Source organism: Salvelinus namaycush, chromosome 31, assembly GCF_016432855.1.
Source record: "Salvelinus namaycush isolate Seneca chromosome 31, SaNama_1.0, whole genome shotgun sequence".
Classification (NCBI taxonomy): Eukaryota; Metazoa; Chordata; class Actinopteri; order Salmoniformes; family Salmonidae; genus Salvelinus; species Salvelinus namaycush.
This window is the reverse complement of record NC_052337.1, coordinates 8,649,954-8,677,699: the sequence shown is the minus strand read 5'-3', so window position 1 is coordinate 8,677,699 and position 27,746 is coordinate 8,649,954. Positions and strand designations below refer to the sequence as shown.

The following is a 27,746-nucleotide window of genomic DNA, read 5'->3' as shown; positions in this document are numbered from 1 at the left end:
CTGGTCCAGAGGAGTTACAGGGTAGGCTTTAGTTCCAACCCCTAATCACTCTCCATCAACCTCAAAAACCAAGCTACATATTTCAAACCAAAGAAAGGCACCTATCACAATTCTAAAACTGTTCTTACTATAAAGACAATCTGTAGCCTCTTTTTCCTCTGTGGTGGACAAATTACATGCACAAATACGGGGTTGGGTTGGGGTGAGATCATCCAAGGGTCATTCCGCTTTTCTAAATAGAGGAACAAAGATATTACTAAAGGGGGTGGGAGTACATTGTACAGAGAGGTCCCGGGCACACCAAGAAAAACTGACAGAGACAATGGTTTTTCTATGGGGTCATACGTTGACGGACAACAGAGAGTTAACATTTTGATGGATTAAACAGATTCGTAGTGCATTCCTTGAGCATTTAATCAATGTCTGTGTGGCTGGGGCCTGATGGGATGTTTTCCACAACCTTGACCCCAGAACACACATACCATGCACTTAGAGGAAGTTTCAACATCCATGTAAAAAGGTCAGAATACTCATACAAAATACTCAGAATACACTCTCGATGTGGAAGTACAACCAGCAAGGCTCCAGATGACTCTCTGGGAGCACTATGAAGGAACACTGGTAAGTACCAAGACATTTGTGTATCAGAAATTAATTGGATGTCTAAATAAGATAATCTTAATATTTTGGCTCACTTTTAAAAGTACCTTTAATTTAATTGAAGAGTTTTATGGTTCCTTATGACCAGTACATTCCTACGATGGGCTTAGGATATGAGGAAACTGAAATATTGTGTTGATACATCGCAACATCATTCAACAATGGATGGACAGCCCAAATGCTCTCCCTATGACATGGCACACATGAACCATCACGTTAAATATTTCCTTACAGGGCACTTCACAGTATTGTTTTTGTATATACTTAAACGTTTTAAGTACACCTATGCATTATTTACAGATGTATAAATTAATAAGTAAAATATATATGGCAAATTCAATTAGCTAAATCTTGAACTAAAAGCTACCTTAAAAGATTTTGTTCAGGAAAGCAGAAGTAAGATAATGATAAATGTTTTCCCCTCACTGTAGGCCTACTACACAAACTTGACTTTTTTTTTTTTTCCGAGAGGAGAAGTCCTCGGGACTAATCTAAAACACATAGGTTCTTTGCGTCAGGAAGCGGAATGTGGGAATGACCAGCCAGATATCAGATACAAAATACATTTTATTTTCAGGAAAAGAGTTCAAGTATGTTCATCATTGACACAATCTTCAGCGGCTAGTGTTTCAAACGTTCACTGCTGACCAGAAGCACAAAATAGTTGAATAATCTCAGTTTCGTCATCAGCACAAATACTCAATAATCACTTCATGTATCACAATATATTTAAGTTCTGATGATCTCCGTCAACACACAATAAATATATACCCATCAGATAATAAGGAAGGCGAGTCAAGGGAGAATGAAAACAGCCAGCAGTGAAGAGGGGCACACCTTGCCCTAGACACAATTATTTTCCCGTAGAATTTGGATTACGATTACGTCCTCGTCCTCCCAGGGCACGCCAGCCTGAACAATAGCAAAGGTATCCCCTAAATGAGCGATAACACACAGCTTTTATACCAAAAGCACACCCTTAATTGGTAATTACAAACACCTGACGCTGACACAGTCTGCGTTCAACACGTCAACAGTTTCAACCTGTTACATACTTACAAAGCACTATACAATTAATTATACAAATGTCCCATTGCTCTTGACTGTGCAATCATCTCCCTCCTCTCAGTAAGCCGCAGAGAGAGACATCAGGTAGCCAACCAGTGGGGGCTGCTGAGGAGAGGACGACTCATAATAACGTCTGGAATGGAGTAAATGGATTGGCATCAAACACATGGTTTTCATGTGTTTGATACCATTCCATGCACTCAATTCTAGCCATTATACTCAATTCCAGCCATTATTATGAGCTGTCCTCCCCTCAGCAGCCTCCACTGTAGCCTACTCACAATCCATGTCACGACTTCAACCGAGGCAGGCTCTCCTTCCCGTTCGGGTGGCGTTCGGCGGTCGTCGTCACCAGCCTACTAGCTGCCACTGACTCTTTTTCCTCCCCCCTCCTTATGTGTTTATTTGTTACACCTGTGTTCAGTTAAGTGGGTAATTAGTATGGCTTTATTTGTCAGCCAGCCCGTAGGCGTCTTTGTGCGGGATTGTTACTTTGTATACCTTTTGGATTTCGGGAGTGGAGATTATATTTGTGGACTGGGATTGTTGCTCGTGTCGTTGGACCGTAGTGTATGTTCACCCAGTTCGTCCGTGTTGGACATTTGTGTTGGACTGTTGGGGATTAAAAGACTCAACTTATTGAAGCTCTGCTGTCTCCTGCGTTTGACTTCGCACCCCCCCGACACCCAGGTCATTACAATCCAATATTTAAAAAGTTGATAACCTAAGCTGAAGCACTCTAAGATTATAGCAATACTATCTGTGCCATTGTCATCTTATACTGTATATAATTTTGTCTTACCTCACACTCCCCTCTTGCAGAGAACCGAGACCACTTTTGGAATCAGATATTTTCAATCAATATTCATATGATATCCTCTTCCCACAGGTTTCCCCTTTCCCCTGCCTTTCAGAGACTGCTGTTCTTCCTGGTGTTGCTGTGTCTCTCCCTCTCCTGCTCTGGGAGGACCTGGGCTCAGAGGAAACTACCCTGCGATGTCATCTCTCTCAACCAATCAGAGTCCTTTGACTGCTCGGACAGGAAGCTACTCCAGGTACCCCAGGATATCAGCCGGAATGCCACACAGCTCGACCTTTCCTCCAACCGGATCAAGAAGCTCTCAGGCACCTCGTTCAGGAACCTCCGAAACCTGACTCGACTAGACTTTAGCAATAACTTCAACCCCCAGAAACATCCTCTGACAATAGAGAACCAAACATTCTCCATGCTGGATCAGCTCAAGGAACTGCTCCTCGATAGTAATGGTCTTTCTGCAGTGCCAAGTGCCCTTCCGTCCAGGCTGCGGTTTCTGAGCCTGAAGTTCAACTGCATCAAAACCATCAGGCCAAACGACTTCATGCATGTCAGACTCTTAGAAACAATCCACTTAATTGGAAATTGCGACTACGGGAGTGTCTGTAATGGACCCCTAGTCATCGAAAACAGAACTTTCTCCCACCTCACCTACCTTGCTAGTTTATCGCTGTCAAACAACAGATTGATAGGTGTCCCCCAGTTCCTCCCGCCATCCCTCCAGCAGCTCAAACTCAAACAGAACACTATCACCCACATTCACCAGCATGATTTTAATGGCCTCACTAGCCTGAGGCTTCTGGGCCTGTCAGGTAACTGCCCTGTGTGTTCTAACACCCCGTTTTTCTGCTCGCCCTGTAATACATCCAATGGGGCACTACAGATCCACCCATATGCCTTCAGGAAGTTATCCAAGCTGCAGGAGCTGAGACTATCCGGAAACTCTCTAGATCACCTACAGTCCTCCTGGTTTGAGAACCTCACCAACTTACGCTACCTGTACCTTTCATTCAACCGTCTAGTTGGTGAGATAGCCAATGGGGACTTCCTCTCTGTGTTACCTGGCGTAGAGGTGATGGACTTGTCTTACAATCACCCTGGACAATCTTCATATTCCCACAACTTGAAGCTCTCTATGAACTTTTCCAACCTGACATCTCTGAAGACATTACACCTAGAAAACTATGTTTTTTCAACTCTTCACAAAAATGACTTGAACCCACTTTACAATTTATCTCACCTGTCTGTGCTCAATTTGGGAACTAACTTTATATATCAGACAAACCTCTCATTGTTTGGCATGTTCCACAACTTGTCCAGTGTTGGCCTCTCTGAGAACAAATTTGCTTTCCTGTCTAAGAAAGAATATGTTTTGTCAATATGTGGGTGTAGCTGTGGCTATGAGGTGAATAGAGACAGGTTTGGGCCTTATGTACACAAGGATCGACTCTATCGTCGCCATCTGCCTAACATTAAGTCAAAGTGTATTGCATACGGTCCAGTGCTTGACCTTAGCAGAAACAACATCTTCCACATAAACCCCGATATGCTGCAAGGCCTGGACAACACAGCTTGTCTCAACCTGTCATCTAACTCCATTGGAGACATGTTCAACGGTAGTGAGTTTGTACATTTCCCCAAACTTAAGTACTTGGATCTATCCCGGAATAAGATCTACCTGCGCTATGAGCATGCATTCAGTGAGCTAACAGAACTGGAGGTGTTGGACCTGAGTCATAATAATCATTACTTTGTGGTGGCAGGGCTAAACCACAGTTTAGCATTCATGGAAAACCTGGGTTCTCTGAAGGTTTTGAACCTGAGCTGGAACGAGATCAGCACCCTCACTCATAACAACATCTCAAGCAGCTCCCTGCAGGAGTTGAACTTCCAAGGCAACCGCCTAGACATCATGTGGAAAATATGCCAGAACTATGAACTTTTCAGGGCGCTCCAAAACCTGACTTCCCTGGATCTGTCATACAACAAACTTCACCGTGTACCGCCTGAGGTCTACAAACACTTCCCTAAGACCCTGAGACGCCTGTCTCTGAGTAAAAACCGACTGAAGGTCTTTGACTGGGAGACGCTCACACAACTACCGCATCTGGAGGAGCTGGACTTGAGTAAGAACAAACTGGAGCAGGTGGTCTGTGCTTTAACCAGTTCACTAAAGTTTCTGGACCTGAGCCATAACAGAATTTCCCAGCTGGCGCCAGGTTTCCTCAGGGGCGCTAGGAGCCTGTATGTGCTGGACCTCAGCTTCAACCTTTTGGAGCTCATCAACCAGACCACGTTTGAGTCTGGAGCAGAGAACCACCTCCAGCAGCTGTCCCTACAGGGCAACCCGCTCCACTGCACCTGTGACCTGTTGGACTTCCATCTGTGGATGAGGAGAAACGAGGTGGAGCTCCCTCTGCTGGCCACTGAGGTGACATGTGACATGCCCGTGGAGAGGAGGGGCAAGTCTGTGTTGAGCTATGACATAGAGGAGTGTGTGAACGATGAAAACGCAATGGCCTTCTGCATCATCACGTCATTTCTCATCATTCTCACTCTGTTGGTATCTCTCACAGCACACCTGTTCTACTGGGATCTGTCCTATATTCTGGACTACTGTGGTGCCAAGATGAAGCATCACCGTCGCTTAGTGCCCACAGACTTTATCTACGACGCCTTTGTCATGTATGACACCGCAGACCCGCTGGCTTCTGATTGGGTATTAAACCATCTAAGGGTGGAGCTAGAGGAGCGTGGAGAGAGGGCACGATCCCTCTGCCTGGAGGAGCGTGATTGGACACTGGGTATGCCTGTCATGGACAACCTGTCCAATAGCGTGCGGCAGAGCAGGAAGACAGTGTTTGTGCTGACGGAAGGCTTCCTGTTGCGTGGTGTAGTCAAAATGGCTGCCCTGCTGGTGCAACAGCGGCTGGTGGAGGAGGGGGTGGACGCCATGGTGCTGCTGCTACTGCAGCCCCAGGTCTTGCAATGCTCACGCATCCTCCACCTGCGCAGGCGGCTCTGCAGGCGCAGTGTTCTGGAGTGGCCCGCGGATGCCAGTCCAGCTGCCCAGCGATGGTTCTGGCACCACCTGAAGAGAACCATTCGGAAAGATCAGATAGGCACTCACACATCCCTACACAGCACATACTTCACTGGGCGGTGAACCTACAGACATTAGAGAAACTTATGACTCTTAGAAAGTAAAAGTTAAGGATATGGGTGACCTAAGACTACTGTATAATTTTGAATATTAAATGTGGAGAGAGCATGAAGACTGTGATGAAGGCAACATCGGCGATTTGCTGGCATCAAAGCACAGTGTGTGGTTCACCCGCACCCTCCCCAGGAGCTTCCCTGTGGCGCACCAAAGTTCCTAGTGCCCTTGAGGCGTGAAATAAAACTGGAGTAGGCGTTCTCAATGTATTTTTATGTCTGCTTTCTTTCTAAAGTTCATATAAAGAGCTGAACATGTTGATATGACTCTCTGTAGGCCTATTGCATGTTTTATGGTTTCTCCTTTTCAGAGACGTTGTCCTAATCTGGTCGCTGGTCTGATGGCTGTATCAGAAGAGGAGCAGAATGGTTGTTCCCATAATATTGCAAGGTGATTTGGTTAGAAGAGAGTTGCGATATTTTCCTTCTTCTGTTTCGGCCACCAGAGTGATGCTAATTAAACGTTGAGGATATTGTAATTTGAATTTTCCAAGCTCCTAGCTATACCTGCGTATGGCTATACATGCAGTATTGTTGTTATCTTAGACTGTTTGACCTTTTACCTAGACAACTTATACGGTTTCTTCTTTTAGATAATTGCATCTTATTGGATTTATTGTAATACATGTTGATTCATTTTAAATTGATACATGACTGCAGTCCTCATATTTCACAGCGATACTTATTGACTGTTGATATGGCTTATTGGTCAAATGAATTACACACATTGTATTCTTTTAGATACACACACTGATACCTCTGCTTTAAATTGACTGAATTATTTATTTCTAGACTATGATTGCAAGGATCAGCTCATGGTTCTAGCCTCATGTCATAAGGAAGTCAGATTAATTAGGTTAGAATTGCTCCTACTCAAATTCTGTCATCCTCAGCAAGTTGGAGTGGATTTTCATCCGATACAAGCGTGCAACAGTGTGATTGAATATTTGTAATATTGTGATGAGGGCCAATGAATATGATGGGACACAGACAATCATGCATGAAAAACGATAATAATTATGACCATATAATCATTTAAGCCAGATAGGCCTATCATGTACATGCCCTTATAAATAGAGGGTGAATTGTCCTGTTCCTGAAATCTGCTTCTGCATTCATCCCAGTCATCAACAAACAGAGCATTGGGGAAGGTGCATGTCTGACATCAGTGTGTGCACAATTACAATGCTAATTTAATATGGTCAATTTAAAAAATGTATGTATAACATAAGTGTACTGTTGTACTGGTGTAATGGAATGTTTTGCTTTGTGTGATAGGTTTTGTGGGTTATAACAGGCTATGACACCTTTTGTCAGCTGTTATGACATATTATGTCATGGTTAGGACCGTTGGGTGTCAAGTGTTACCCAATTATTTGTAATTTCTCTCAGTCAAGCTGTGAATTTCAAACACAGATTCAACCACAAAGACCAGGGAGGTTTTCCAATGCATCGCAAAGAAGGGCACCTTAAAAACTTACCCAGAAAGACTCACAGCTGTAATCACTGCCAAACATGATTTTAACATATATTGAGTCAGGAGTGTGAATACTTATGTAAATGAGATATTTCTGTATTTCACTTTCATTGAATTTGCAAAAATGTCAAAAACATGTTTTCACTTTGTCATTATGGGGTATTGTGTACCCAAAAGGGTTCTACCTGAAACCAAAAAGGGTTCTACCTGGAACGAAAAAGGGTTCTCCTATGGGGACAGCCGGAGAACCCTTTTGGAGCCCTTTTTTTCATTAGAGTGTAGATATTCAATGCTTCTTTTGAAAAAAGTCTTTAAAAAGGAATAGTTTCACCATATTAAAATGAGAGCTCAGTTCACGTAACAGGATTGCCCTAAAGGGTTGATGTAAATTAATCTCTAATGAAATAAATAATCATTTTCAGAAATGACTTTGCCAAAGCAACAACATAAGTAGGGCTTTACCATGATGGTGAAACTTAGAGAAATGTATATTATATTATATAAAATGTATTTATATTATACAGAAAACCATGCATCCCTTACAATAGGCTATGTGTGTGTGTATGTGTGTGTGGGCATACATGTGGGTGGGTGGTGTCGTGTCTTTGGCTGTTATTTTATCAAATCAATTCTCTGTTATTATTATTAGGTGATTAAACTAATCATGTAAATTTAATGAACTAGGAAGTCAGGGTACCACGGAAAATCTTCAGATTACAAAGTTATAATTTTCCGAATATAACTCTTCAGATATTTTAATATCTGATCAATTAGTCTTCTATTAATTATTTATTTATTACCTTATCAGTTCTCATTCCAAATGTTGTAAAATTCTTGGCTATCTGCACGAACCCAGCCTTTACTATAAATCATCCATACACCAATTGGCTCAATTATTTATTTACTAACTAATTAACAATTACAGAATATACAATACATAATCACATTATACAGTAAAATACCGTCCCTAGTGGACTAAACAATACAAAACAGTGTGGTCGTAACAAGGTAAATTCAGAGAGAAGAGAAGGGGGGTTTGGAAGGAAGGCTAAGGAACATGGGTCTCTATTGGACCTGGGAAGCTATACATATGCCACTAACGATCATTCATTCAGAAAAGTAATGCATTGTATTTACGTGACGCTGGCTTCGATAGTTGAGTTGGTGATGTGAGGCTCTGGTTTGCCCAGTCTATGTCGCCATGTTCTTTGTGGAATCATCCGGGTCGTCGTGTGAGAGGTTCACGTGGTCTGAGAGGTTCATCTCTCTCTGGAGATTCGTCCTCGTCGGTCAGTGTTCTCATACTAGATTTGCGCATATGTTCAGCTGCAATCTGATATATGCTAGTTTAGTATGCACTTATTTAGGTGATCAATAGTTCAGAGTTCATACCTGTAACAAGCTCTCATGTTTCCTGGCCTGTATAGTTGAAATTAGCCCTTTTCAACAGTGACTTTTGGTCACGGGGGCTTTTATAGAAATGTAGAAAAGGGGTTGGTTCATCATTTCCAACCAATGTCTATTCACTTGGGCGTGGCTACTGACTTAGTTAAACTTTAAAGGGAAGACAATTTTCTCATTTTAAAGGTACATTTTCAATTTTACCCAATTTTATCCTGGCATAGATCCTAATTGGATGTTCCGTTGTACATGTGCGTTTATGCTTACACAAACGCACATGTCAAGGGAAGAAAACCAAGTCTCCTGGTAGACTACAACTTGTTCAGAATGAGTCTGACATAGTCAGGTAATTTTCAGTTCAATGCCTGTGGATCAGTCAGAATTGGTATCAAGGGAGTCTGTAGTGGTTTTACTACAAGTCACTGTGTCTTCCACTATTGTAGTGGCGATAGGTATGAAGAAGTCTATTTCATATGTTATCCACGGAGGAGATAACCTCACGACGGAAGTACTCTATAAGCACTGGACCAGTTGTATGCTGTGTGATCATGGTTCATGACTTCTAATATCTTTCCTCCTGAATGGAGGGTTCTATTTATTAGTGGCATGTGTGTTTACCATCAGAAGAGTGTTCTGGAGATTCCCCTACACGTGTTGCGACTACTAACTCCTCTGTCGGTATTATCATTAGCAATTTGACTTATTTTACGACCAGTGTGGTACACCTCAGTAATATCTTAGATGTGTTCTAAGATTATCCCCGTCTAGGGGCCTGTCTGCTCCTCACTGTTCTCGGAGGGGAGTTTACAACTAGACTTGTTTTATGCTCTGGCGGCCTCGTACGGTGTTGCGCGTAGTCTCAACTTTTTAACATCCTTGTTAAACATGTTAACATCCTTAACATCCTTGCTAAGGGTGTTAAATCCTGCGGACCTGGTGTCCGGCAATTCCCCGTCTAGTCCTTGTGACTTATCTTTTACCCTTTTCTCAAATTTTCTCGCTTCATGTAATGGAACTTCTAGAGAACATTGGTCTACGTTTTGATTGTCCTTTAACCTTTTGTTACCCTTGTGATCTGACACTTTTTGTGGGTTGGGTGCAGGAACGGAGCGAACAGGTCAATTGTAGCGGTAGCCGTTTCGATGGCGACGTACTTTACAGTTATTTTGACCGCGGAGGTTATTGGATTCGTGGTTTCGTGGTAGAAACCGTTGTTGTGCGTCATCTGTGAACACTCCAATACCTGATCATTCACCCTCTAACTGGAGTGAGTGCTCCTGGTCAAACTTCAAAACTGAGTGGTCAGGGCTCTTAGCATTGCAAGCTTTTGATGCCTTGCAAGCTCTCTGAGTTGTAAGATAGGCAAGCCAATGTGGTCTGCAGGGCCCAAGTAGGTAATGAAGGTGGGATACATGTTTGACAGAAACATTTGTTTGAATGGTAACATACCTTCCATTCCTGTTTCAGTGAGTAGGCCAAAGTAAGTTGAACGAAGCCTATGATATAGTAAGCTTGTGGGTGTTCGTTCCGAGCTTGTTTGACAGTGTTAGCCAGTGAGCTATTGTGTTTGCGAGCCACAGAACCACTGTATTCTAATTTCAAAGCTGTGGCAAGTTTAGCGCAGTCATTTAGCACGTGTTGCTGTTGTAGACAAATGAACCTCGTCACGTGTCTATTTGACCATCGCTTCAACAGGTAAACCCTGTCAGAACCCGTAGGGTTCGAGTAGCCATCTAATGCGTCCTCTAAGTCAGCTAGGAATGTCTCAGTATCGTTTGGCTGACCTGGAACGTGGTCAAAGGTGGGGAAATTCTTGGCGAGTTTGTCAAGGCGTTCCGCCAAGCGGGCGGCATCCTGTGGGGAAATTGGGGCCGAAGGGCCAAGAGGAGAAGCTGGCGAAGAGGCGCCATATTACTCAGTGCCGAATGGCCAAGAGGAGAAGACTGAGGGACACTTGCGGGAGGCAAAGTCTGAAACCTATCGTCTTCACTCCTTTGAGTGCTGGACTCTGGTTGCTTGGTTGGGTAGTCACGCTGTAGCGCGTGACCATTCTGGAATTCCACCAGATTGTACCTAAGGGTGGTATTCTGCTGTATTGTAGAGTCCACTTGAGCGCTGAGAGTACTGATTTTGGACACGTGAGTGTCGCACTTGCTCCTTTCGGTCTCAAACTTGTCCATCATTGTTTGCAGATAGAGGTCTTGATTACGGAGAGAGATTCAGTGATGAGACTTCCTCCGCTTGTTTAGAAATCAATATTTACATTTTCATCACCTGAGTTCTTTCATCATTCATTTGGTCAGCGACTTCAATGAGTTCTACTGACCTGTCATCCAACTTAGTCATTGTGTTCATTAACTGATCGTCTTTGGTCTGCAGCATTTGTAGTAGAACAGTGTTACTTTGAGTAACGTTCAACAAAACGGAATGCATGTTATCAAGTTTAGTTTTTTTATGTTTTTCCTAATTTTCCAAAGTTTGGTTTTGGATTACAAGCTGCAAAGACGATTTTAATCTATTTATAGACGTTAATGAACCATCAGTACTGTACCAGTAATGGGGGAGTTGGACGTGAATGAATTTGCAAAAGCAAATTTAATTAATTAATCAATGATATACGTTTTTGCAAATCTGTAACATTATGTACTTTTAAAAAATGTGTAAAGGTTAAAGGAATATTTATGTCTGTAATAAAGGCCATTTGTGTGGAAAAAGTCATTCTGATTGGCTGGGCCTGGCTCCCAAGTGAGTGGGCCTATGCCCTCCCATGGCTGCGCCCCTACCCAGTCATGGGAAATCCATAAATGATGGCCTAAATTAACTAGGCAAGTCAGTTAAGAACAAATTCTTATTTACATTGACGGCCTAGGACCAGTGGGTTAACGTCCTTGTTCAGGGGCAGAATGACAGATTTGTATCTTGTCAGCTCAGGGATTCGATCTATCAACCTTTCGGTTACTGGCCCAACGCTCTAACCACTAGATGTGCTGGCACTACCTGTCACCCCAATTGATTGTAACTCAGAAAAACGTTTTAAATGTTTGCATGTTGCGTTTATATTTTTGTTCAGTATAATTTGACTATCATGAAATGCTCTTACTAGCGTGTTCTTCTTTTCACAAGTAGATGGCAGTAAGGGACTATAGTATCGTCATTTTCTGTAAGAAGGTTCATATGGCCAGTAGGACTTTCATTAGAACCAATTTTTGGACCAAATGTCAAAAGTGAATGTGGAAGAGCGGCCATAAGGGTAGGAACACAGCAAAGGAAGGGTTGAAGGTCCATAATGTATCAACTCTTTAAGAATGGGACATTATAATGAAATTGCAACAGTTGTGGAAACTGTAGGCCTATCCTCTCCAAAAATAATGAAATTGCCCCAACACTGATCGAAGGTCAGTTATGTTTTTCGGGTTTGCATTTGGGTTTTTGGATATGGGAAGCTGATCCGAGATCTGTAGCCTATCTATATGAACTCAACTCAGCAACATGTGGAAGGATGAAAGAATGCGCAATTGCACGCACATGCCCAATAAGTTTATTATGGCGAGGCTCCTTTAAGAGCGCTGAGACACGAAGCAGCTGTTCATACTAGAAAGCAGAGGAGGAGACCATAGAAATGAACGCACTGGGAGGATGACAGCTTTTAGCCGCTGCTGTAACCCTGAATCTCTGACACCCATATGAACCGTCAGCGAGAGGACCACTAACCCAGCCCGCAGGGCACATCCTCTATCCTGAGCAAAAACCGAGGGGCCGTGGGCGGAGGGTTCCTTATGATTTCTCAGTTTTCATAGACGCTATTTTTCTAACACCATGGTGCTGGGCAAGGTAAAAACTTTAGCGGTCTACTTCGACTACCTGAACGACAACAACGTCCCCGTTTACTCCGGCGGGGATTCGGTCTCGGGGAGGGTGATAATCGAAGTCACCGGTGAGGTTCGCGTCAAAACGTTGAACATAACCGCCAGAGGCGTAGCCAAGGTGCGGTGGACCGAGTCCCGGAACGCCGGAGCCAACACTGCCTACACTCAGAATTACACCGAGGAGGTGGAATACTTAAACCATAGCGACACGTTAATAGGAGAGGAGAGAGGTAAGGGACAACCACATCATAATTACGCACTCATTCTCACAGAGATGTGCTGGCAAACTTGAAATTGGGTATATATGGAAAGGCCTAGTTCCGGTTGTTCTGAATTTTCATATTCCAGCTATGTTATGGAGCTCTGTCATTGCTGGTAATTATAGCCTTCGCCATTTGTAGGTTACATGACTGATGATGGGCTACATTTGACATAAACTGCGTAACACACACATCACACATTCATTGGAACAAATGACAGTTCTTAGTCAGGTGGGATAGTGGTCCTGATGCGACAAAGGATAGGTTTTCTGCATCCAATTTAGGCTGTTTAATAGGCCAGATCCGACATAAATATTTGCTCAATTGATGTCTTATTATGACACATATTACAATTACTGTAGAATTTACTGTAGATTCTACAGTAATTGTGTTTTATTCGAATTGAAGTTTGTAAAGCCTTCTCTGCGTTTTATTTAGCGAGTTAAGAAACCTCAAAATGTTGTCAAAATTTGACACAAGCGAGGGCTAATCTAACTAAAAGCGGTTAAAGTTGAGGTTTATTACTGCTTTTGTTTTATAATTTTATCAATAACATTGTTTTGCTGATGACAACCTGAAGTTTACTCCCTTTGTTAGAAGCGGTTCAAACCTGATCACAAACTGGCTGAGGGAAGGGGGGAGCGTGGGGACACACACCCCTTTCGCCTCTGATTGGTCTAAACTGCCATATGTGTCTAGGATGACATCATTCCATCTGGGGAAATACAAATTCTAAAGCATGCAACTTTGTCTTCAATTTGCAGCTGTAACAGTTCCATTATGTACTGCACAACTAGCCTAACACGTAGGCAGGCCTATGCCACACATCTTTCATAAAGTAACTGATATGTTACATTTCTAAATAGTAACTGTTGATGTATCATTGCATTGACCAAAGAGGGCATTTACAGTAGTGCCCATTACCTTACTAGGCTACTGAGGTTCAGTTTCAGCCGATAACAATTTTCATAATAGCTGGTCAAATGGAACTTGTAAAGTGATACATTTATGATTTATTTAGCATCTTTACAGGGCATTACAACACCAAGATACACTTTTAATTTTTCCATTTAAAAGAAAAACAATCCCATAGTTAGTATACAGCGCAATAAAAATACACTTGATGTAACACAGCAATACAAACAAGTCCTATCTCATATCTCATATTACAGTAAATGCACCTTTGCATGCGCGAATCAGGCTCTTGTTGCCAGGGTAATGTGAGAGCTGAAGTCATATTTTCTCGAACATTTATCCATCACAATATGACAACACCAAGACCTTCAGCAGAAGACTGGGTGCCTTTTCAGCAACGTAACCTATCGGTGGCAACGTAACCTATCGGTGGCAACATAACCTACCGGTGCCCTTTAGTTCAGATAACCTACCGGTGCCCTTTAGTTCAGATAACCTACCGGTGCCCTTTAGTTCAGATAACCTACCGGTGCCCTTTAGTTCAGATAACCTACCGGTGCCCTTTAGTTCAGATAACCTACCGGTGCCCTTTAGTTCAGATAACCTACCGGTGCCCTTTAGTTCAGATAACCTACCGGTGCCCTTTAGTTCAGATAACCTACCGGTGCCCTTTAGTTCAGAATAGCCTTTATGAAAACACTGTTAATCAGTAGGGTAGGGTTCATTATGTAGCTGGCTGGTAAATGATGTCAGTAGGGTAGGGTTCATTATGTAGCTGGCTGGTAAATGATGTCATGTATGTGCTGATCATCTGTTTACCTCAAGTAAGCTACATGGGGTTCAGGATTTTTATTTCCAGCACTAACTCACCTGATTGAACCAACCGTGTTCTAAATAGTGGACCATGAGTAGGTGACCCAGGTGTGTTAGTGCTGGGCTGGAACAAAAGCTGGTACACCCTGTAGCTCTCCAGGACCAGAGCCTACACTGATTTGATCTCCACTGTTGCTCAAGCATAGTGTTTATTAGTTCATGATCTGTAAGTATGTTATGTTTTCCTTGTTTTGTTGCACTGTAATAACCTTGATTGTATTTGTGTGTTGATTGATTGAGGAATTTGTCAAATAAAATATGTTGTTGGTTTTAAATAAAGATGCATGAATGTACCTACTCTCGAGTCCCTCTTTATTTCTCTCAAATAGACAGACAGATTTAGACTGTAGTGTCTGTCTGTCTGTCTGTCTGTCTGTCTGTCTGTCTGTCTGTCTGTCTGTCTGTCTGTCTGTCTGTCTGTCTGTCTGTCTGTCTGTCTGTCTGTCTGTCTGTCTGTCTGTCTGTCTGTCTGTCTGTCTGTCTGTCTGTCAAACTCCCTCCCTCTCTGTCTCTGAGTATCACTCAATACCTAAATCTTTCTATCTATCTATCTATCTATCTATCTATCTATCTATCTATCTATCTCTCTCTCTCTCTCTCTCTCTCTCTCTCTCTAAATTCTCTCTCTAAATTCTCTCTCTCTCTCTCTAAATTCTCTCTCTCTCTAAATTCTCCCATATTACAGAACACATGGCCATTCATAAAGGGGCTTGGTGGAGGGGCGGGACCAGGTTAGCTTTCCTCCAATGGCAAGCTAAGTATGTATGCATTGGAGTATCAGGCTGAAAATCCGCTGCTCATTCTGGTTCATACCAGTCTGCTCCTGCTCTCCTCGCGCTGCCGGTGTGATTTAACAACACAAACACACACACGCACATACACAATGTTCCACAATGTTCTCAGCTGCAAACGAGAACATGCAAGACTGCTGAGGTGGCAGAAAATAGATGATCAGAGATTCAAACATCAACGTATACAATAACATGTAGATAAAGGAAGTGAAAGGGGATGCATGTTTGCTCAGCCTGGGTGTGTCTTCAGGTCTCTGCTGTGCTCTGTAGTATCTGAAGTGTTCATGGATGAAATTACAAGAAATGTTGTATTTGATGCGTTTATGACCTGACACAATGGGTAATATTCTAATTAAATACAATAACTGGGTTTTATGTGTTATAAAGCATTTATTATGTGTGAATTTGTGTGGTGTGTTATAAAAAACATTTTTTAATGTGCGCTTATGTGTCGTCCAGCATTTACTACTGGGTTTATTATCTTGGTGTTGACTTGGAATGAGGCACTTGAAAGCACAACGTGAAACAATTAAATGAAATGGTGGGTGTGTGTCTGTGTGTAGATTAGTGTGTGTCTATGTGTGTAGATTAGTGTGTGTCTATGTGTGTAGATTAGTGTGTGTCAGGTATGGTATTTGGAATCTTGTTTTCCTGTATTTCAGATGAGGACAGTCCAGAGGAGGCCCTCACTGTTCTCAACACAGGATTACACGAATTCGCCTTTAGCTTCCTGCTACCACAGATGTATGTAACACACACACATACACACACACACACACACACACACACACACACACACACACACACACACACACACACACACACACACACACACACACACACACACACACACACACACACAGCTATAACATAAAATCTGAACCCCAAATATGGAATCTTATCTAAAGATAGAAATGTAAAAAGTATAATCCTACAGACCTCTCCCTTCTTCTCCCCCACTCTTCTCTTCTCCCCCTCTCTTCTCCTCTCCCCCTCTCTTTTCCTCTCTTCTCCTCTCCCCCCACTCCCCCTCTCTTCTCTTCCCTCCTGTCCCCCTCTTTCAGGCCCCTGGCCACGTCGTTTGAAGGGAAGCATGGCAGTGTGAGGTACTGGGTGAGAGCAGAGCTCAACAGACCATGGCTGCTGCCTTTCAAAGTCAAGAAAGAGTTCACTGTGTTTGAACACATCGATATCAACACACCACTGCTGCTGGTGAGGATTGTGGAGTACACATACACAAACACACATGCATGCACACACATCTCACAAACACACATGCATGCACACACATCTCACAAACACACATGCATGCACACACATCTCACAAACACACATGCATGCACACACATCTCACATACACACATGCTCACAGTTTTTGTGAAATGTCTGTGTATAGGCCCCTCAAGCTGGCACTAAGGACAAGACCTTATGTTGTTGGTTCTGTGCCTCGGGACCCATCTCACTCAGCGCCAAGATAGAGAGGAAGGGATACACGCCAGGTGAGTAACACACACACACTGTCCCATTCCCCCCTCCCATACCACCCCCATCTCACAGCCTCCTCCTCTCCTCCTCTTCTAGGTGAGTCCATCCAGATCTTTGCAGAGGTGGAGAACTGTTCGTCCAGGGTGGTGGTGCCCAAGGCAGCGCTGAGCCAGACCCAGACCTACTTCGCCAAGGGAAAGGCCAGGCAGCTCCAGCAGCAGATGGCAGCCCTGCGTGGGGACACCCTACCCCAGGGGAAGAGCCAGAGCTGGGATGGAAAACTACTCCACATACCCCCAGTGTCCCCATCCATCCTGGACTGTCCACTCATCAGAGTGGAGTACTCACTGGTGGTGAGGAATTATAATATGGTGTATAGTTTATATGGTAATACATGTATTAATATTGTAGAATGGTAAATAAGTGTTGTCAGTCAAATCGCCTCGCAAAATCGAACTGGTTTAGCAGGATCTTCACAGTCATGTACTGTAAAGGTTATATTTCTGGTATATCATCATTTGGGCTGTCAAGAAGACAATATCTACCTCTCTGTCTCTCTCAGGTGTATGTGGACATCCCTGGGGGGGTGAACCTGTCTCTATCGTTGCCGTTGGTGATCGGGACCATCCCCCTCCATGCATTCACCAATCGAACAAGCAGCATCAGCAGCTACTGTAGTAGCATCAGCTGGCCAGAGAGACCTGAGGGTACGACATACACCTCTGTGTGAGCGTGTACTGTGTGTTTGTGTACTGTGTGTGTGTGTGTACTGTGTACTGTTTGTGTGTTTATGTGTGTTCTCCCAAGTTAATCCTATGCTGTGTGTGTATTCACAGCTCCCCCCAGCTACAGTGACTTGGTGGTGACAGAGGAGCAGAGGTGGGGCTGTCTGGAGCGCTGTGAGGGGTCAGAGGTCAACGAAGAGAACCAGGGAACAATACGCGCTTACATCACAGAGTTCAGATACCAGCCCCCACCGCTCTACTCCGAGGTACACACACACCCCACACATCCACGCGTACACACACACACATACATTATTGTAGGTCTAACTAGCCTACTCTTCCCCCTGTGTTCCTCAGGTTGACCCTAACCCAGAGCCGGGCTGTGGAGGTCAGGTGGTCAGGAGACCCGACCTCTGCCCCTCTCGCTGAGCACAACACTGACCTGCTCAGAGCAGACAGGCATCTACACCTACAGATGGATCCAACATGGCCACTGCTATAGCCCCCTACTGGAGCCAGTCACCTACAGATGGATCCAACATGGACGCCGCTATAGCCCCCTACTGGAGCCAACATTGCGTCTCATCCTTAGTTTCCTCGGGTACATAGATCAACAGATGCAGGGATGTCAGCTCTGATAGACACTCTGTGGAGAGGCCAGGAGACGCCTCAGTCTGACCAGCATCGCGGTTCTCTGCTGGTCAGAAAGAATAGATAGTCCTTAGACCCAGCTTCTGGTACATATGACCATTACGTGGCACATCTAAGACTAGAAAGGAGAGGAGAAGAAGAAAATAGATAATCCACTGTTGGACTGTTGGAAACAGTGGTCAGGATCTCCTCCAGCCTCAGAGTGAATTTTGCACATGCCTCTCTCACTGTTTTTCTACTTCCATAGCTTTTCTTCCTCAACGGTCATATATGCTGGAACATGTCCGTTGTCTTCTCACCACTATTACTACTTAACCAGAAACAACACCGATCACAGACTCTTTTAGAACAAAGTAACTAAGAAACAAATGAAAGGAGACGTTTTTAGAGAGGTGTTAGTGTGTCTTGGGTTTCCTGAATGGGGAATGTGGTACATGGTGAAATGACTAGTGTGTGTTCAGACAGACACTGGTGTATCTGTGAAGGACTCACTCACACTCTGTCTTTCAGGTGTCTTTCCTCACTAAACCCTCCATAGATACAGTACCCTACTAAGCACTTGTTTGATTGTACTATGTGGACATATGACACAGAAAGAAGCTCTGTATTTACATAAGAGGCAAAGAAACAGCCAGATATAAAATAAGAAAAAAATACATTTGAAATGTTTACAGGTCAATTGTCGTTCAAAGTTGATCTTCATTTCCAAACAAAGTGCAATATATTTTTGTATTTGTTGTTTTTCTGTTTGTGTACGTGATGCCATTATAGCCATTACTGATCTGAATGCTATCATGATCTTCCTTTGTTTGAAATAAAGAAGCCTTTTTGTAGAAACTGTGTGAACTGTGTAATAATTAGTTCAGTGGATTAAAAGCAGGGTATGGGTCCCTCTTTCAATAGCAGGGTTATTGGTGAATAGCAGGGTTTGGAGTTACTGGGCCCGCTATCACATTGTACACTACAGCAGGGTTTGGAGAGAGCTGCCTGTTCCTTCTGCCTCTTGTGGATTCTATTTCACCCCCTCTCCCTCTATCCTCTCTTTCTCTCCTCCCTCTCTCCCTCTCTAGCTCTCTTTTTCCATTCCAATGCTTGATAACCAGACAGGACAAGAGAGCATTGTATCCTCCAACACGCTCTTTCTCTCTCTCTGTCTCTCACCCCCCCCCCACACACACACACAGAGAGAGAGAGCAGATATTGGCTAAGGCTCATGTGAACTACTAACTCAGTTCATCTCTGTGGTCTGGACAGTGGACACAGTTGTGTGGACAGATTCAGATGTCATGATGTAGTATACTATGCTAATACTGTAATCGGCACTGCAGACAGAGTGACAAAGATCTTTGAAACGTGAGCTTGTGAACCGTTCCCAACCCCCCACACATAGGGAAAGGCCCTAGCGTGTCTATCTGAGCAGGGCCGGTCCCATTCTTTGCTAGAACTTCGTCATATCTTAGTCACCACCCTGACAAAGAGAGAGAGAGAGAGCACTCATATTTTTCATTAGCATTAGCACGTTTCAAGCTCACTCCAGTGTCTGCGGGTTTTCGCTTCACCCTTGTACTTGATTGATGAATTAAGGTCACTAATTAGCAAGGAACTCCCCTCGCCTGGTTGGCTAGGTCTTCATTGAAAGGAAAAAAACAAAATCCTGTGTGGAATGAGTTTGATGCCCTGTTCTACAGGGTAGTACAGGGCTGCCCAAACCTCTTCCTGGAGATCTACCGTCCTTTGAGTTTTTAGTCCAACCGTAATTTAACACACCTGATTCTACTTATTAGCTGCTCAACAAGTCCTTAACTAGCTGAATCAGATACGCTAAATTAGGGTTGGACTGAAAACCTACAGGACAGTAGATCTCCAGGAAGAGGGTTGGGCAGCCCTGGTATAGTAGTTGTGGTCATATTGAGAAGTAGTGGGTCAGGAAGTCGGTAATCTCTGCAACAGGAAAAAGGCGGTGTTTCCCCCCTGGGGTCTGTTCTCATGTCAGTCACACACACACACACACACACACACACACACACACACACACACACACACACACACACACACACACACACACACACACACACACACACACACACATACATTCATGCTACACACACACACATACATACATTCATGCTACACACACACACATACATACATTCATGCTACACACACACACACATACATACATTCATGCTACACACACACACACACATACATACATTCATGCTACACACACACACATACATACATTCATGCTACACACACACACATACATACATTCATGCTACACACACACACACACATACATACATTCATGCTACACACACACACACATACATACATTCATGCTACACACACACACATACATACATTCATGCTACACACACACACATACATACATTCATGCTGCACACACATACATACATTCATGCTACACACACACACATACATACATTCATGCTACACACACACACACACATACATACATTCATGCTACACACACACACACATACATACATTCATGCTACACACACACACATACATACATTCATGCTACACACACACACACACACACATACATACATTCATGCTACACACACACACACATACATACATTCATGCTACACACACACACATCCCAACTGCTACTACCAGACTCTTATTATGATTGCTAAACACTGCACAATTGAAACACTTGCCCCCCAATCCCCCCTTCCCCAAAACATGTGTACATATTGGACTATAAATTGTGCCTTCCTGTATTATACTTATGCAAAAAAATATTATTCTATTCTACTGAGCCATTTACTTTATGTTCGCATTTTTACATTTTATTATTTCTTATTTTTGTTGCATTGTCGAGAAGTAACCTGAAAGTAAGCATTTGGTTGGACTGTGTATACCATGGGTATCCCGTAAATTCAACTAATGAAACTTGAAACTTGTTGTGTTTCAGATGTGGTGTGTTCAGAACAGACACACAAATATACAGTATGTGTCAGGAAACACACACACACACACACACACACACACACACACACACACACACACACACACACACACACACACACACACACACACACACACACATACACATACACATACACACACACACACACACACACACACACACACACACACACACATGATGAAAGGTCACTTGAGTACAGTTTTGGCTGATGCTCTACAGGAGCAGCTACTGTGCCATAGATAAACACAAACCGGTTTGGACTGGCTGGAGAGACACAGTCAGAAAGGCAACCTAGTACATGTTTGTGTGTGTGTGTGTTGTGTAAGTGTTTGTGTTTGTATGTCCTAACACAGATATTTGAAGTCTTGGAATATGTTCTCAGGGGAGAACATGCTCTGGGCTATATGCCTCTCACTGTAGCACACATGCCCCCCACCCGCCCCTCATGTTACCTTATGACCCAGGTTGTGAGTGTGCGAGTTTGTGTGTGGGTGTGTGGTGACCCAGGGCAGTGAAAAAATACTCTGGGCACAGTCAGTTCTTGTCTGAGGGCATAGGAGAGAGAGACATAATTTAATTAGACTGTTATTAGATAACAACATGCCACATTAGACAGCAGATTATATAACAATCCCACAGAAGCACGCACCCAATTCATTTCTAAATCATCCCCCAAAAAACAAACCTGATAAATGAATAGGAAGTCAACATGGAGAAGAATAAAGTAGTCTCTAGACACTGATCTAAGAGCAGTTTTGCAATTCCTCCTATAATGGTTTTCATCAAGGTTAGCTGATCCTAGATCTGCGTCTAATGCCAAGTTAGAGCCTGTAAGGCAACAATTTTTTTTACAGTTGTTGATAAGGTCAATAATAGAACATGGAATCTCACAGAGAGACTAGAACTCAGATTCAGATAAAGAGAGAGAGAGCTCTTGCGTGAGTGGTTTGAATGTAGGGTCATTCCACGAAATGAGTGACTTTTGCATCCCTTTGACATTTTATCAGGCCTTATCAGGTTTGAAGGTAAGACCCAGATGCAGACAACGTTGAATTCACAAAGGTTTAATAATCCAACAGGGGCAGGCAATAGACAGGTCAAGGCAGGCAGAGGTCAGTAAACCAGAGGTAGGGCAACGGTACCAGACTGCAAGCAGGCTCAGGGTCAGGGTAGGCAGAGGTCAATAATTCAAAGGTGGGGCAAAGGTACAGGTCGGCAGGCAGGCTCAGGGTCAGGGGCAGGCAGAGTGGTCAGGCAGGCGGGCTCAGAGTCAGGACAGGCAAGGGTCAAAACCAGGAGGGTGAGAAAAAGAGAGACTGGGAAAACTTGACAAACTTGACTTGACAAACGAGACGAACAGGCAACAGGCAATAAATACTTGTTCAGGGGCAGATTGACATATTTTTACCATGTCAACTCGGGATTCAATCCAGCAACATTTCAGGTTACTGGCCTAATGCTCTAACCACTATGCTACCCGAGGCGTCATCTGTTGTCTTGTCATCGCAAACGTGAACAGCAGGTAACAGGCACAAGATAGCTCACATGTATGTCTACCAGTTTTCCTGGTTCACTTGGGTCTAAAGACTGTGAAACAGATCTCATGCATGAGTATTTTCCATCACTGGTCTCTGCCTCTCTTGTCAATATGGACATGCATCACCCTCTACTGGGCAGAGAGTGTAACAAGCACTTCGGGACGTCTTTTCGGGAGGAAAATGTGCAGCACCGCGATATTTCATTTTGTCGAATCAAAGGTGACTTTGTAGCGGAGCAATTATGTAGCATCCAATGAGGATCAACGAAACAGGCGCGGACTAACGGATTTGCTACAAGGTGGTTTGTTGTGGTTTTGCAAATTATCTTGTGCCTGTTACCGGTTCACGTTTTGGTCGGATTCTCTTGACATTTTAGGTCTACATAGCACAACTTGAATGATGAGTCTGTCTTTAAGGTATTTTGTTTATTATTCGAGCACAGTATTTAAACGATTGGATTACTACCTAGCAAGAACTGTGAAACAAACTAGCACAAACCAGCGAGATTCCTTGTTGCCAATGGTTGCGAGTTAGCGATTATATCTAGCTAGCGTTATATATTTTTGATAGTTAGCTAGCTATTGTTAGCTAGTAACCAACTGTGTTGGTCAACCTTAGCACCTGACAGTGTAATGTGTGTCTGTAGTCGCAATGAAGTATTTCCAAATCAAATCACATTTTATTTGTCACATGCGCCGAATACAACAGTTGTACACCTACAGTGAAATGCATACTTGCAAACCCTTAACCAACACTGCTTTAAGAAGTTGTATAGTTTTAAGTAATTTAAAAAATATATAAGTAACAAATAATTAAACAGCAGCAGTAAAATAACAATAGCGAGGCTATATACTGTACAGAGGGTACCGATACAGAGTCAATGTGCGGGGGCACCGGTTAGTCGAGATAATTGAGGTAATATGTACATGTGACTAAGTGATTCATCGACTAACTCATCGTGTCTATAGTCAATCTATGCTATTTCTTTGTTTTGACACAAAACCTGACACTGATGTTTAGGACTGAACTGGCAGTGGATAAAACCAAGCGGAAGAAGAGGAGAGAGCTGACTGAGGAGCAAAAGCTTGAAATCAAAGAGGCGTTTGAGCTGTTTGACACAGACAAAGACAAAGAGATAGACTACCATGAACTCAAGGTAAACGTCTACCTACAAGTTACCTTATAAAATTACTAGTATTCTGGTGTCCCTCTGCTGTCTAATATGACAGTAAAAGTATCATACTTAACTCTCTTCCTCTCTCTCACCCAAAGGTGGCAATGAGAGCTCTGGGTTTTGAGGTGAAGAAAGTGGATGTGCTGAAGATATTAAAAGATTACAACAGAGAAGGCAATGGCAAAATAACTTTTGATGACTTTAATGAAGTTGGTAAGTTCCTGCTGTGTTTAATTTCATGTTGTATAATTACACACAATTGGAATAGTTCCATGCCTAATATTAGTGTACTTTCCTTTTGTTGGTGTGTGCCTTTATTAATGCTGCACACTTTCTACTCCTCCTGTATTCCCCCTCATAACCCCCCCCCCCCCCCCCCCCTTACCTATTCCCTGTCTATTGTACCCACGTGGAAGAGGTAGGGACCCTGAATGATCTCTGATTGGACAAAATATGATATGTAGAGCAGACATGCTTCTCTGTACTGTAAGGGATCATGTCAACTCGATTCACTGAATTTAACCCTGTGTGTTTATCCATGTTATTTGTCTCAGTGACAGACCGTATGCTACAGCGGGACCCTAAGGAGGAGATCCTGAAGGCCTTTAAGCTGTTTGATGATGACGACTCAGGGAGGATCAGCATGAGGAACCTGAGACGTGTGGCCAGAGAGCTTGGAGAGAGCATCACAGATGAGGAGCTGCGCAGCATGATCGATGAGTTCGATACAGATGGAGACGGAGAGAGTGAGTACACACAGGGCGAGTGAGTACACACAGGGCGAGTGAGTACACACAGGGAGAGTGAGTACACACAGGGAGAGTGAGTACACACAGGGAGAGTGAGTACACACAGGGAGAGTGAGTACACACAGGGCGAGTGAGTACACACAGGGAGAGTGAGTACACACAGGGCGAGTGAGTACACACAGGGCGAGTGAGTACACACAGGGCGAGTGAGTACACACAGGGCGAGTGAGTACACACAGGGAGCAGACACGGCATACATGCGCGCACACACTTACTCGTTAACACACACTCGCACACATTCAGCTGAATAACCATCAATTTAAAATGTAAACGTGACGTTCAGCGTTCAAAACAAAGTTTTCTCTCTCTTTCTCCCAGTCAACCAGGAGGAGTTTGTTTCCATAATGACGGGAGACTCCTGATTAGTGAGCAGCTGCTTTGGGAGCTTGGCTAGGAGGCTGAGGCTGTAGATTCACTGTGGGATGGATGGGTCCCCCAGGTCACTGAGGAACTGCTGGAGAGGTTACCTTGCCTCCTTTCCTTCATCTAAACTGACTTAAAAGATCTGGCCAGGTGAAGGAGAGGAGGTAAGGAAGCCACTGTAGACTATTTGGACTCATCGTCTGGCCCAGTAGCACTGCTTTGGTTCTTGTCTTTGTTGAAACATGTTTTTTTTAAAGTCTGATCCAACTACAACCATAGATAGTGTATGTTCTTTTATTTTTAGTACCTTTCTTTCAAATGCAAATGGTATTCCCCAAAAAATAATATTTGCTTGCTGTGATTTATGTTTGTTCCCTATAGAAAACTGTAGAGGTTATATTACAGGTCATCTCTCTGAAACATTCCAGGTAAACTTCAGTTTTCAATAGTATTTCTGGATGGTGGTTTAAACAGCAAATACAAACAGGTTATACACTCCCACATTTTGTAGTTTAATATACCATTTTATTTGATTATTGCCTTGTTTCTTTGTGTTATTTATTTTACATAATAAACCAAATTGACTGATGTCTGCTCTTAACCTCTGTTATGGTCTGTAACCTCTTGACAAAATGGGTGCAGAGTGCAGACTTCATACTGATGCAACATGTTGGTCTATCTGGCAGTATGTGACTGTCTGCTGTTGTGACTTTTAATCACTAGAGAGAGGTGTTGTATATCTCAAACACTGCATTGGACAAGAGAATGAATTTACTTACCATACACCCACTGCTGTTGAGTGAGGTAAGTGAGGCAAGAACCCCTGTAACATCATCTATCATAGCTGTTAAGGAAAGATGAGTTACAATAAACCTGAAATTGAAAGGAAGCCTTGTTGGAGAGCTTATACAGTGAAAGACATGATACTGAGAGATCAACTGTCTCACAGCAGAATGCTCCCTCTCATTTAGGTTTCATCCAAAACCCCAGACAGGCTGGTTTTAGATGAAGAGTTTCAGTTCCATAGTTGGTCTCATGTGTTTTAGGAGGGTTTGGATATTTTCTCTGGTTTGTGTTTGATTACCCAGTTTGCTTAGGTAATGACCCCAGCCAATCAGATGATGACAGGGTGGAGGATTCTTGGAGTTTCCTCCCTGTAATTGGAGGGTTTGAGGTTTCTGAGGACAGATGTGTGTGTAGCCCACAGGAGGGAGATGGAGTTTCTGGGGCGGTTTCTTTCTGGAGTTTTTGTGTGTGTGTGCGAGTGTCTTCGTGTGTCTCTTTGCTGCTGAGTGACTCTCTGGCTGGACAGTTTGCCCTTACCGAACAGCTGAGCATGTGTCAATGCAAGGGGGGACATTTAACACCCATCCATAGAGATAGATAGAGGACTCATCTTTGTATCTGTGCCATTATAGTGCCTGTGACGGCATGGGCAGCGCCATTGAGGCAATCTCCATTTTGAAGTAGTACATTTTCTTCCCGATTGACTGATCCCTCCTGATGACCCGGTTGGACATGACTCCAACAGGGTCACCATGAGGGATCAGCCAATGAAGTTTAAAATGGTAGAAGCCCTCAATGGCGCTATCGATGCTAGCACAGCCTTTTGGCCACTAGAGACTTCTCTCATTCTCTAGGCACCAATCCTACTTTTTATTTTACTAAGCAAGTCAGTTAAGAACAAATTCTTATTTACAATGAATGCCTACCCCGGCCAAACCCCAACCGGACGACGCTAGGCCAATTGTGCGCCATCCTATGGGACTCCAATCACGGACGGTTGTGATACAGCCTGTAATCGTACCAGGGTCTGTAGTGACACCTTTAGCACTGAGATGCAGTGCCTTAGACCGTTGCGCCACTCGGGAGCCCTACCTTCAAATAAAATCGAACTTTATTTGTCACATGTGCCGAATACAACAACTAGACCTTGGCGTGAAATGCTTACTTACAAGCCCTTAACCAACAGTGCAGTTCAAGAAGAGTTAAGAAAATATTTTCCAAATAAACTAACGTAAAAAAAAATAGAAAGTAACACAAAATAACAATAACGAGGCTATATACAGGGGGTACAGGTTAGTTGAGGTAATTTGTACATGTAGGTAGGGGTGAAGTGACTATGCATAGATAATAAACAGCCAGTAGCAGCAGTGTACAAAACATTATTATTATATCTTTACATTTATTTACCTTTTATTGAACCAGGTAAGCTAGTTGAGAACAAGTTCTCATTTACAACTGCGACCTGACCAAGATAAAGCAAAGCAGTGCGACACAAACAACAACACAGAGTTACACATGGAATAAACAAGCGTACAGTCAATAACACAATAGAAAAAAAGAAAGTCTATATACAGTGTGTGCAAATGGCGTGAGGAGGTAGGCAATAAATAGGCCATAGTAGCGAAATAATTACAATTTAGCAGATTAACACTGGAGTGATAAATGAGCAGATGATGATGTGCAAGTAGAGATACTGGTGTGCAAAAGAGCAGAAAATTAAATAGAAACAATATGGGGATGAGGTAAGTTGTGTGGGCTATTTACAGATGGACTATGTACAGCTGCAGTGATCAGTGAGCTGCTCAGATAGCTGATGTTTAAAGTTAGTGAGAGAAATATAAGTCTCCAGCTTCAGTGATTTTTGCAATTCTTTCCAGTCGCTGGCAGCAGAGAACTGGAAGGAAAGGCG

The 27,746-nt window shown here is 43.3% G+C and overlaps 3 protein-coding genes across 3 annotated transcripts; all 3 read left to right on the top strand.

Moving 5' to 3' along the window:
- The first annotated feature begins 607 nt into the window (after positions 1-607).
- Positions 608-5,836, top strand: LOC120026365 (toll-like receptor 8). The gene is made up of 2 exons (XM_038971209.1): positions 608-621; positions 2,618-5,836. The coding sequence occupies exons 1-2, from the start codon at positions 608-610 to the stop codon at positions 5,706-5,708; spliced, it is 3,105 nt and encodes a 1,034-aa protein (XP_038827137.1). The 3' UTR covers positions 5,709-5,836.
- Positions 5,837-12,226: 6,390 nt separating this feature from the next.
- LOC120025778 (arrestin domain-containing protein 3-like) lies at positions 12,227-19,039 on the top strand. The gene is made up of 8 exons (XM_038970420.1): positions 12,227-12,732; positions 16,004-16,085; positions 16,406-16,553; positions 16,738-16,840; positions 16,923-17,179; positions 17,389-17,533; positions 17,663-17,817; positions 17,909-19,039. The coding sequence occupies exons 1-8, from the start codon at positions 12,453-12,455 to the stop codon at positions 17,978-17,980; spliced, it is 1,242 nt and encodes a 413-aa protein (XP_038826348.1). The 5' UTR covers positions 12,227-12,452; the 3' UTR covers positions 17,981-19,039.
- Positions 19,040-22,990: 3,951 nt separating this feature from the next.
- On the top strand, positions 22,991-25,639 carry LOC120026064 (centrin-3-like). The gene is made up of 5 exons (XM_038970853.1): positions 22,991-23,121; positions 23,726-23,861; positions 23,978-24,092; positions 24,434-24,625; positions 25,007-25,639. Exons 1-5 carry the CDS (start codon positions 23,102-23,104, stop codon positions 25,048-25,050), a joined length of 507 nt encoding a protein of 168 aa, XP_038826781.1. The 5' UTR covers positions 22,991-23,101; the 3' UTR covers positions 25,051-25,639.
- The last annotated feature ends 2,107 nt before the right edge of the window (positions 25,640-27,746 follow it).